Source organism: Bos grunniens, chromosome 2 (assembly GCF_055505025.1).
Source record: "Bos grunniens cultivar Pamir isolate PY7600 chromosome 2, Bosgru_T2T1.0, whole genome shotgun sequence".
NCBI lineage: Eukaryota > Metazoa > Chordata > Mammalia > Artiodactyla > Bovidae > Bos > Bos grunniens.
In genome coordinates this window covers 136,093,447-136,105,794 of record NC_141166.1, presented here as the reverse complement: position 1 = coordinate 136,105,794, position 12,348 = coordinate 136,093,447, and the positions used below count along the sequence as shown (strand labels likewise).

The window sequence follows — 12,348 nt, the reverse complement described above, 5'->3', positions numbered from 1 at the left end:
ACAATTCAAAAGCATTACTTTGGTGTGAAGCCTTCTTTATGATACAACTCTCATATCTGTACGTAACTACCAGAAAAAAAACATAGCTTTGACTAGACAAACCTTTGCTAGCAAAGGGATGTTTCTGCTTTTTAATATGCTATCTAGGTTTGTCACAGCTTTCCTTCCAAAGAGCAAGTATCTTTTTCTTTCATGATTGCAGTCATTGTTTGCAGTGACTTTGGAATCCAAGAAAAAAAGAATCTGTCACTGCTTCCACTCCTTCCTCATCTATTTGCCATGATGTGATGGGACTGGCTTCTTTTTTTGAAAGCTGAGTTTCAAGCCAGCTTTTTCACTCTGATCTTTTACCCTCATCAAGAGGCTCTTTAGTTCCTCTTCACTTTCTGCCATTAAAGTGGTATTATCTGCATATCTGAAGTTGTTGATATTTCTCCTGGCAATCTTGATTCCAGCTTGCACTTCATCCAGCCCGGCATTTTGCATGATGTACTCTGCATATAAGTTAAATAAGCAGGATGACAATATACAGCCTTGATGTTACTCCTTTCCGAATTTGGAACCAGTCCGTTGTTCCTAACTGTTGCTTCTTGATAAAGGTTCTTGATAACCTTCTGCATAAAGGTTTCTGAGGAGACAGGTAAGGTGGTCCGGTATTCCCATCTCTAAGAATTTTCCAGTTTGTTGTGATCCATACAAAGGCTTTCTCATAGTCAATGAAACAGAAGCAGATTTGGGGCGGGGGGGACTTCCTTGCTTTTTCTGTGATCCAATCAACGTTAGCAATTTGCTGTCTGCTTCCTCTGCCTTTTCTAAACCCAGCTAGTATATCTGGAAGTTCTCAGTTCACATACTGTTGAAGCCTCACTTGAAGAATTTTGAGCATAACTGTACTAACATGTGAAATGAGCACAACCATACGATAGTTTGAACATTCTTTGGCACTACCCTTCTTTGGAAGTAGAATTAATATTTATAGTAGTACAACAACAACAACAAAAAATATTTATAGTAGTAAAAATATCTAAAACCTAAATGGTCAACAATCAGAAATTGTTTTTAAAAAAGGAAACATTAGTCCTTTTCCTTACGACAGACTTCCCCAAAGCCAACAGAACAAATGGACATAGCAGAAAGGTATTCAATATAGATGACATGGCAACCTGATGAGTGAAAAAGATACAAGCCACTAAGACCAATTCTAACATTATAATTACTACTGTTAGTAAATATTTGCATTTTTGAAAGCCTGGAAGACTACACACAAAAAAATATTAACAATGATTAATCCCACATGATGAGGTTTTTTATTTATGCCTTTCTGTAGCTTCAAAGTATTTTTGTCTTAAAACAAATGGCCTTTTGGCTATTTTTTTATGAACCTTAATTATTATCTAAGGATCAGCACCTGTATACTCTATAGCCTCTCTTCCCCTCCCAAGGTTCCACTCTCCAGCAGGAAGCACAAAATCAACATATGCTTACTAAATTAACAGGCTCTAAAAACACTGCTTGAGTCTAGTCCCCATATCACAGCTCCCATCAGGTGAGCTGTTACATTGAGCCACAGGAGACTCAGCAAGAGAAGGAAGCAGCCTAGAATCAACAAACTGCCACTCACTACTTACAATACCTTAGCACCACTATTAACTTCTGTAGTACTTCTGTGTCCATGCCCTAAAATGAAATTTTAAGACAACTTTTTTCACTAGTGAAAAAAACTCACATTTTCTGGCAATACAAGAAAACTTTAAACAGAAAAATTTTCTCTGTCCTATGGCCTTTCTCTCCTCGCTGTGCATGTTGTATTCACATTAGTAAAAGTGAAGTCACTCAGCCGCGTGCAAATCTTTGCAACCCCATGGACTGTAGCTTTCCAGACTCCTATGTCCATGGGATTTTCCAGGCAAGTGTACTGGAATGGGTTACCATTTTCTTCTCCAGGGGATTTTCCCAGCCCAGGGATCGAACCTGGGTCTCCCCCATTGCAGGCAGACACTTTACCGTCTGAGCCACCAGGGAAGCCCCTGTGTATTCACATTGTGCATGAACTAAACCTCCTCATCAGCAGATATACCTGCTCAACCAAAGAGAAACATTCTACCAGGATCAACATGTAATACCTTAAAAGAAAACCCTCCTTCTTGATTTTCTAAGAGGCCATGAGGAGGCTTAGATCTGGACTATGTAAACTGTCAATAATAACATCATTTAATGTACAGCCCTCTATCTCAAAAAACTTATATAACTGTGCCTTGACTTGTAATGGGTGCAATAGTTCTCAGAAATTTCTGAGATGCTGTTCCTGGGGTATAATCCTATATTTGACCTGAATAAAATTTTCTATCCCTTTTTTAGATCCACTGATTTTTTTTGTCGACATCAACATGGCTGACAAAGTTAAAAGAGAGAATGAAAGTAAAGTACACAGCACAGCATCTGAGGGAGAAAAGGCACACAGTGCATCATACTTGCTACTAACATCATTACATGTTGACTGCTTCTAATTTTTTTCAATTTAAGCAAAGTAGGTATATTTTCAAAACATTTTTAATACACTCACATCATCTGATTTTATCAGTTTAAGTTTTTTAATTGAAAACTATTATGACAAGAGCAACAAAAGTAGCTATGAATGACAAATATGCACATGCAAATAAAATTAACACCCCACCCTACTGTTTGACTGCTTCTAATTTTTTTCAATTTAAGCAAAGTAGGTATATTTTCAAAACATTTTTAATACACTCACATCATCCGATTTTATCAGTGTAAGTTTTTAAATTGAAAACTATTATGACAACAAGAGCAACAAAAGTAGCTATGAATGACAAGTATGCACATGCAAATACAAATTAACACCCCACCCTACTCCCAGAATAGCTATAGTCTTTAAAAAAAGACTGACATGCCTCATGTTAATGAGGTCAAGAAAGGGCTAGAACTCGCATACTGGCTGTTTAAATGTGCAATAAATGGCACAATCACGTTGAGAAATTGTATACACTCACCCTAGGATCCAGCAAATTCTAATTCAGAGTGTTTACCCAAAAGAAAAAAACAAGTGTTCACTACAGGACTTGTACACAGCATGATCACAGCAGCTCTAAGAATCAAAAATCATCATATGTCTACCAACAGGAGAATGGATACATCAACAGTGCCATAATCACACACGGAAACACTTCTCACTAGCAAAAATTAATAACGCATCCAGCATATCTGAATCTAAAAATCATTATCAAGGCAAAATAAAGCTAACACAAATCAGTACTTATTGTATGATATCATTTATGTGAAAATCAAAACTGGCAAAAAAATTTCTTTTAATTTTTACTTATTTACTGATTTGGTGTTGGCTGCACTGGTCTTTGTTGCTGTACATGTGCTTTCTCTAGTTGTGACAAGCAGGACTACTCTCCAGTTGCAGTGTGTGGGCTTCTGAGCGCAGTGGCTTCTCTTGTTATGAAGCACACCAGCTTTGGTAGTTATGCCACTCAGTAGTTGGGGTGCCCAGGTTTAGTTATTCCTCTGCATGTGGAATCTTCCTGCACCAGGGATTGAACTCAGGTCCCCTGCATTGGCAGGCAGATTCTTAACCACTGCAAGTCCCTTAACCAATAAAGTCCCCCAAACTGGCCAACATCTTCTGAGAGAGGCAGGAAAAGTATGCTAACTTAACATGCACAAAGGCACTTTCTGGGGTGATGGCAATGATTTATATTATGATTGGGGTACCTGTCAAATTCACTTATTAATAAATAGACACAAAGTGGGTATATTTTATCATACTTAACAACTCAGTTCTTTTAAACTACTAGAAAAGTTTTAATTGCAGAAATATTTAGATGTTACTAAAAGTCTTATGTTTCAAAGTTTTTTTAATTCTGGCAAAGTTTCAATCTCAGCTCACTGGTAACTAAAATTGCTTCCATCAGCTTACACACACACGTGCACACACACATATTCCTAGGACCATACCTGGATTTCTGCAGTAATGGCTGCATTTAAGGCTGATTCTAAGCCTCCATCAGCCATTAAGCTGCCCACGAGAAGATCAATCATGAATCGACGACCTGGACTTATGTTAACTTCATTACCTGAAACTGGAAAAGGGCAAGTGTTTTCGCCAGTGTGTGGTAAGCACCATCCCGTCAGCACTCCTCCTGTGCCAGCCCCACACCACCCCTGTTCCTGGCCCAAGCCCACCTGCACAGGGTAGGAGAGCAGAGAGTGCCCGTGCCCGTTCCTCGGCAGTGGGCAGCAGCACTGACCATCCGCTCTGCAACACAGCCTGGGCAGCCGCCTGCACAGTACTCAACACGCCTGCACTGCTGGCCAGAGCCACCACGGTCTGCTTCAGGCTGTTGAGGAGGACGCTGCCCAGACCTAAACCAAGGAATTCTGGGTCAACCTGGTGACTAATGGCAGCATGCAACTGAAAGGAGAAAAACAATTTTTACTTAGAAGCCCTTAAAATGAATGCTTTTCAAATTTTTATTAAAATAATATCTCAAATTGAGTTTTATTCAAATAGTAAAGGAAAAACTTCCAGTATAGGTATTTTTTTAACTAAAAAATGTTTATCCATAGTAATTGAGAATCTGAGGTAAAGTATTTCCATAAGAGGAATTTTTTAAACCTAACTATAAGTACATATACAGAAAAGCTCAATATCAACAAAGTCATTAAACCCTGTGGAAACAGCACCTCCACCCCACTCTCAACCACCTGTACCATAGAAATAAGGACTATAAAACAATCAAAAAAGTATTAGAAGAGTAGATAGTCAAGCTGAGGGTATATAAAGAAATGCCTCAAGAGCTAAACCAGGACTCACACAGACACATACACAACAGGAGCTAAGGGGTTCTGGGCTCTGAGAGCACACCAAAGCCTTTTGAGACACAGGAAGGCCCACTGAACAGGAGCTGCCTGTCAGTCAGCCAGGACCTGGGGGGCAACACACTACGCACACAAAGCTTTGGGCACAGAGAACCCACAGGAAATCAGAGACTCAGCCTGCCTTACAAGCAGATGTGAAATCAAAGTTATATCAATCTAAGTATGGATATCACAAGTCAAGAATTGAACACTAAAACTCATCTAGAGCCGGAGGAACTCAATGGAACCTCACAGACAAAAGTATAAAACTGCCCTCTGAGGACATGTCCAAAGCTAAGAATAAATCCTAGACATAATATATTAAAATCACAAAACAAGGGCAAAAATCCAATAAGTCACCAAAGGGAAAGACAAATTAGCTACAAAGAAACAACAACTGCACCAGTAATGATTTCTCACTGGCAACAAGGTCAGAAGACAGTAGAAAATCTTCATGGCAACCCACTCCAGTGTTCTTGCCTGGAGAATCCCAGGGACGGGGGAGTCTGATGGGCTGCCGTCTATGGGGTCGCACAGAGTCGGACACGACTGAAGCGACTTAGCAGCAGCAGCAGCTGATAAAACAACATACAACCTAAAAAATTAAGCCTTATTAAATTATCTCAAGAGATGTTGAAGCTAATAAAGTTTTTCAGACGTTATAACTCACAGACCTTAATGAAGAAACTTACTGAAGGAGATATCCAGGAGAGAGGTGATATAAGTAACAATAGCAAAACAAACTGATTTAAAAAAAAAAAAGGACTACATATCAGAGTTAAGTATGACCTCTCAAAATTATAATAATTAATTGAAGGAAAGTTTAAAAATAATTATATTTCACAAATTCTAGGAGGTATTTTCTTTCATGTTTTAACAACCCTAAAATCAGAATATCTTATCTATTGCAATTGGGAGTGTTCTTCTATTAGCTGCACACACACACAAAAAGTCCCTGGAGTCAATGTAACAGACTACCAAATAATTCAAATACTAATGGTGGAAAGAGACATTTAGGTTTAAGGCATCCTATAACCCCTGTATTTTTCAGGAAGAGAAATACTGATTAACTTAACATGTTGGGAAATTCACAAATAGTTAAAATTTTTTCTATAATATGAGTAATGTCCAGAAATCAAAATTTCAAAACTTGGGAACAATTAAAGCGATCTGAAAGGAAAAAATCTGAGAAACTTGACCAAAAGATAATAAAATGATGAACAAACTTACACAAAACATCAGTAATCACAAATATAAAAGATTAAATCCACATATTGAATAAATACTCTCAAACTGAATTCTTTTTACGAATTAAGCTATGTGAGTTAATTTTTTAAGACAGGACTAAAAGACCTTGAAAGACAAAACAAAGCAATGGGAAAACACAGCATTAGGTACATACGCCCTAATGGAACCAAGCCTAGGACCTGTACAAGGTCTTTCTCCACAGCTGTGGCAAAAGCAACGGAGTCACTAAAGACCATGGGAAGCAACAGGAAACAAGGACACCACACCACTGGTGCGCTTGTGAACGAGCTTCTGTAAAAGACTCCTGGGGAAGGGAGGCAATTTCTAACCTTCTGCTAATTCCATGTTGCAATTAAAAGTTACATTCACTTTCCTGCTTTTTGAAAGCCAAGACAAAAAGGGGAGAGAACAAAAAGGGGACATGAAGGGTCACATAGAAACCCTCACATTATAAAGGAGGAAAATTATTTTGCTCAGAAATATTGTTCTCTTGACATTAAGTCATAGGCGTTTTATTACAAAGAAAAACATGATCAAAGATTTTAGTTACAGTTTTACTTTTTAAAAAAGTTAAGGAAAAAAACTTTGTAGCTTTATTTTTTTATTGAAGGATAATTGCTCTACAGAATTGTGCTGTTTTCTGTCAAACCTCAACATGAATCAGCCACAGGTATACACATATCCCCTCCCTTTTGAACCTCCCTCCCATCTCCCGCCCCATCCCACCCCTCTAGGTTGATACAGAGCCCCTGTTTGAGTCTCCTGAGACACACAGCAAATTCCCAGCAAATTCCCCTTGGCTATCTATTTTACATATGGTAACGTTAAGTGTAGCTTTTCTTACACTGGCATTTATCCTTAACGTCTCCTGTGAGGAAGTGGAGGTACTACTGGAGGAAGCAGAACTTCCGGAATGAAGTTCTCCTCTCAGGCCAGAGAAGAGACTGGCAACCACATCCAGCTGATCATCTACTGTCATACCCAGTTACATCTTTACATACAGTAACCATAAATTCAAGACTGACTGTCTGATGAATGCCAACAAGCTGAATTCAGCCGTAATAACACAATCAATATATATATTCTTACCTGCATGCAGAGACTGACTTACAGGATAAACACAAAATAACCAGATTGATTTTTTTAAGCCTCATAAACATTATACTCCCTCACAATCTTACTTTAAGACACTTCAAAATTTTCAATAGTAGTTCATTTAACAGGCTAAACCCCATGCCCTGTAATATGCATAAACATCATTATAAATACCTAAGACACTTATGTAATGGGGAAAAGGAAAGAAAAAGCATTAATACCTGAAGTCGTAGAAGATTGAGTGTTGCCACAGTCATACACTCTTTCTCTTGAGGTGGGGGCCAGTCAGCAGTGCCATCCATCCCCTCACTCACTTGCCGAAGTAGGAGATCTAACTGCTCAAAAGTCATTGAGCAGATGTCCACCACAAAAGGGACACGAAGGCCAATGGACCACTCAGAACAGGAAGACCAAGCAAAACTCTATGGAAGAAACACAAGAACCTAAAATGAATCTACACAATCAGTTATCAGCCTGTTCCACAAGAGATTCACCATTAGGAATGACAAAGATGCCCTAAATTACTACTTTTTCATCCCTCTAACTGTCCCAAAGGCGCAAGCATTTTCAGTTATCTAATTCACATACTAACAGCTTCCAATTTCCTCTCAATTCAGTACTCCATCTTGTTTTCAAAACTCTGTTTGCTACCAAAATTAAGCAACTGAGTAAAACTGAAAACTAAAATCTATTCAAATAACCCCAAAGAAGTCAGGAAACAATAAAGGAACAAAAAGAAGAAAGCAAACAAAAAAATTAATAAATGACAGACAAGGGTCTGAACATAAAAACAGAAAGAGAGAGATCATCAGGATACAGCAAAACCAAAACCTAACTATACAGTATCTATAAGAAATTTACCTTAAATATCAAGATAAAAGGTGGCTTAGTAAAGGGATGGGGAGTGGCTTTAGGAACCTGGAATCTTAGGTTCATGCATCAAGGTAAATTAGAAGTGATCAAGCAGGAAATGGCAAGAGTGAACACAGGCATTTTAGGAATCAGAAAACTAAAATGGATGAGAATGAGTGAATTCAATTCAATGACCATGTGGAAAGAATCCCTTAGAAGAAATGGAGTAGGCCTCACAGTCAACCAAAGAGTCTGAAATGCAGTACCTGGGTGGAATCTCAAAAGCAACAAAATGATCTCAGTTGGTTTCTAAGGCAAACCTATTCAACATCCCAGTCATTCAAATCTATGCCCCAACCACTAATGCCGAAGAAGCTGAAGTTGAATGGTTCCATAAAGTTCCACAAGACCTTCTAGAACACCAAAAAAGAAAAAAAAAAAAAGATGTCCTTTTCATCATAGAAAATTGGAATGCAAAAGCTGGAAGTCAACAGATACCTGGAACAATAGGCACATTTGGCCTTGGAGTATTAAAATGAAGCAGGGCAAAGGCTAACAGACTTCTGTCAAGAGAACACACTAGTCAAAGCAAACACCCTCTTCCAACAACACAAGAGATGACTTCAAACATGGACATCACCATGTCAGGTCAATACTGAAACAAAATTGATCATATCCTTTGCACCTCACGATGGAAAATCTCTGCAGTCAGAAAAAACCAGACCTGGACCTGACTGTGATTCAGATCATGAGCTCCTGATTGCAAAATTCAGGCTTAAACTGAAGAATGTAGGGAAAATGCCATTCAGGCACGACCTAAATCAAATCCATTACAATCGTACGGTAGATGTGACAAATAGCTTCAAGAGATTAGAGCTGGTAGGAAGAGTGCCTGAAGAACTATGGACAGAGGTTTATAACGTTGTATAGGAGGCACTGATCAAAATCATCCCAAAAGAAATCCAAGGAGGTAAAGTGCATGTGTGAGGGGTCGTTACAAATAGCTGAGGAAAGAGAAGCAAAAATCAAAGGAGAAAGAGAAAGATATATCCAACTGAATGCAGAGTTCTAGACAATAGTAAGGATAGATACGAAAGCATTCTTACATGAACAATGTAAAGAAATATAGGAAAACAGTAGAATAGGATAGGAAAGATCAGAGATCTCTTCAAGACATTTGGAGATAATCAAGGGAATATTTAATGCAAAGATGGACACAGTAAAGGATAGAAAGCATAAGGATTAAATAGAAGCAGAGAGTTTAAGAAGAGGTGAGAAGAATACGCAAAAGTATATAAGAAAGGTCTTAATGACATGGATAACCATGATTATGGTCATTCACCCAGAGGAGAACATCCTGAAGCTGAAGTCAAGTGGGCCTAAGGAAACATTACTACCAACAAAGCTAGTGAAGGTGATGGTATTCTAGCTGTTTAAAATCCTAAATGATGATGCTGTTAAAGTGCTACACTCAATATGTCAGCAAGTATGGAAAACTCAGCAATGGCCACAGAACTGGAAAAGGTCAGTTTTCATTCCAATCCCAAAGAAAGGCAATACCAAAGAATGTTCAAACTACCATACAATTGTGCTTATTTCACATTCCAGCAAGATAATGATCAAAATTCTTCAAGCATGGCTTCAAGAGTACATGAACTGAAAACTTCCAGATGTAGTTACTGGGTTTAGAAAAGGAAGAGGGACCAGAGATCGAACTGCCAACATTTGTTGGATCATAGAAAAAGCAAGGGAATTCCAGAAAACATCTACTTTTGCTTCACTGACTACGCTAAACCCTGACTGTGTGGGTCACACCATTCACAACAAACTAGAAAATTCTTAAAGAGATGGGAATATACCTGTTTCCTGAGAAACCCTTATGCAGGTCAAGAAGCAACAGTTAGAACTGGACATGAACAATGGACTGGTTCCAAATTTGGAAAGGAGTATGTCAAGCCTGTATACTGTCACCCTATTTAACTTACATGCAGAGTACATCATGCAAAATGTGGGCTGAATGAATCACAAACTAGATTCAAGATTGCCGGGAGAAATATCAAGAACTTCAAATATGCAGATGATACCATTCTAACAGTAGAAACAGAACAGGAATTAAAGAACCTCTTGAAAAAGGTCAAAGAGGAGAATGAAAAAAAATGGCTTAAAACTCAATATTCAATAAACTAAGATCATCGAATCTGGTCCCATTACTTCATGGCAAAGAGATGGGGAAAAAAGAAAAAAAGGAACAGGGACAGATTTTATTTTCTTGGCTCCAAAATCACTGGGGGCAGTAACTGCAGCCATGAAATTCAAAGATGCTTGTTCCTTGGAAGAAAAGCCATAAGAAACCTAGGCAGCATATTAAAAAGCAAAGACGTCACTTTGCTTCAAAGGGTCATATAGTTAAAGCTATGGTTTTTCCAGTAGTCATGTATGGATGCGAGAGTTGGACTATAAAGAAAGCTGAGTGCTGAAGAATTTGATGCTTTTGAACTGTGGTGCTGTAGAAGACTCTTGAGAATCCTTGAACTGCAAGGAGATCAAACCAGTCAACCTTAAAGGACATCAGTCCTTAACATTCACTGGAAGAACTGATGCTGAAGATGAAGCTCTAATACTCTGGCCACCTGATGTGATGAGCCAACTCACTGGAAAAGACCCTGATGCTGGGAAAGATTGAGGGCAGAAGAAATGGTGACAGAGGATGAGATGGTTGGATGGCATCACCGACTCAATGGACATGAGTTTGAGCAAACTGTGGGAGACACTGAAGGACAGGGGAGCCTGATGTGCTGCAGTCCATGAAGTCACAAAGAGTTGGACAGGACTTGGCCACTAAACAATAAAACAACAATCCTCTTTGATCCACCTCCTACAGTAATTTAAGTAAAAAAAAATGGGATTTAATTAAACTTAAAAGCTTTTATCAGCAATTATTCAGTCACTACAGCATGTCCAACTCTTTGGCAATTCCACAGACTGTAGCCCACCATGCTCCCCTGGCCATAGGATTTCCCAAGCAAGAATACTGCAATGGGGTGCCATTTCCTTCTGCAGGGGATCTTCTGAGCCAGGGATGAATCCACATCTCCTGCTTTGGCAAGTGGATTCTTTACCACTGAGCCACCAGGGAAGCCCCATGCATAGCAAGGAAACTCTGAACAAGGTGAAGACAACCCCCAGAATGGCAGGAAAAAGTTATTGCAAATGTAACAACTGACAAAGGATTAATTTCTAAAATATACAAGCAGTTCATGTAGCTCAACAGCAGAAAAACAAATACCCCAATCAAAAAACGGGCAGAAGACCTAAACATTTCTCAAAAGAAGACGTATAGATGGCTAAAAAACACACGCAAAGATGATCAACATCACTCATAATTATTAGAGAAATGCACATCAAAATTACAATGAGGTATCACCTCACACCAGCCAGAATGGCCATCAGCAAAAAAAAATCTACAAACAATAAATGAGTGTGGAAAAAAACCATCTTGCACTGCTGGTGGGCATATAAACTGATACAGCCACTCTAAAGAACAGTATGGTGATTCCTTTAAAAACTAGGAATAAAACTACCATATAGTCCAGTAATTCCCACTACTGGGCATATACCCTAAGAAACCATAACTGAAAAAGGCACATGTACCCCAATGTTCATCACAGCACTATTTATAATAGCCAGGACCTGGAAGCAACCTAGATGTCCATCAACAGAGGAATGGATAAAGAAGTTGTGGTACATGTATACAATGGAGTATTACTCAGCCATAAAAAGGAACACATATGAGTCAGTTCTAGTGAGGTGGATGAACCTAGAGCCTGTTGTACAGAGTGAAGTAAGTCAGAAAGAGAAAAGCAAATATTGTGTGTTAATGCATATATATGTAAAATCTAGAAAACTGATACTGATAAACCTATTTTCACGCAGGAATAGAGATGCAGACATAGAGAAGACTTGTGGACACAGCAGGGGAAGTAGAGGTGGGACGAACTGAGAGAGCAGCAGTGAAACATATACACTACCATATGCAAAATAGATAGCTAATGGGAAGTTGCTCTATGACACAGGGAGCTCAACACAGTGTTCTGTGATAACCTAGAGGGGTGGGGGGTGGTGTTGGGAGGGAGGACAAGAGGGACAGACATGTATATACTTATGGTTGATTCATGTTGTACAACAGAAGCCAATACAATATTGTAAAGCAATTATCTCTGTAGCTCAGACGGTAAAGAACCTGCCTGCAATGCAGGAGACCCAAATTGA

General features: G+C 38.8%; 1 protein-coding gene across 8 annotated transcripts in view; it reads right to left on the bottom strand.

The window, feature by feature from the left end:
- Positions 1 to 12,348, bottom strand: part of HERC2 (HECT and RLD domain containing E3 ubiquitin protein ligase 2) — a 235,206-nt gene that overhangs the window by 158,123 nt on the left and 64,735 nt on the right. For all 8 annotated transcript variants that reach the window (XM_086363170.1, XM_086363210.1, XM_086363152.1 and 5 more), the window contains 3 exons: positions 7,449 to 7,649; positions 4,210 to 4,438; positions 3,982 to 4,106 (listed from right to left, as the gene is read on the bottom strand). In XM_086363170.1, the coding sequence (XP_086219296.1) occupies positions 3,982 to 4,106; positions 4,210 to 4,438; positions 7,449 to 7,649 (555 nt within the window). The remainder of the gene's footprint in view (positions 1 to 3,981; positions 4,107 to 4,209; positions 4,439 to 7,448; positions 7,650 to 12,348) is intronic.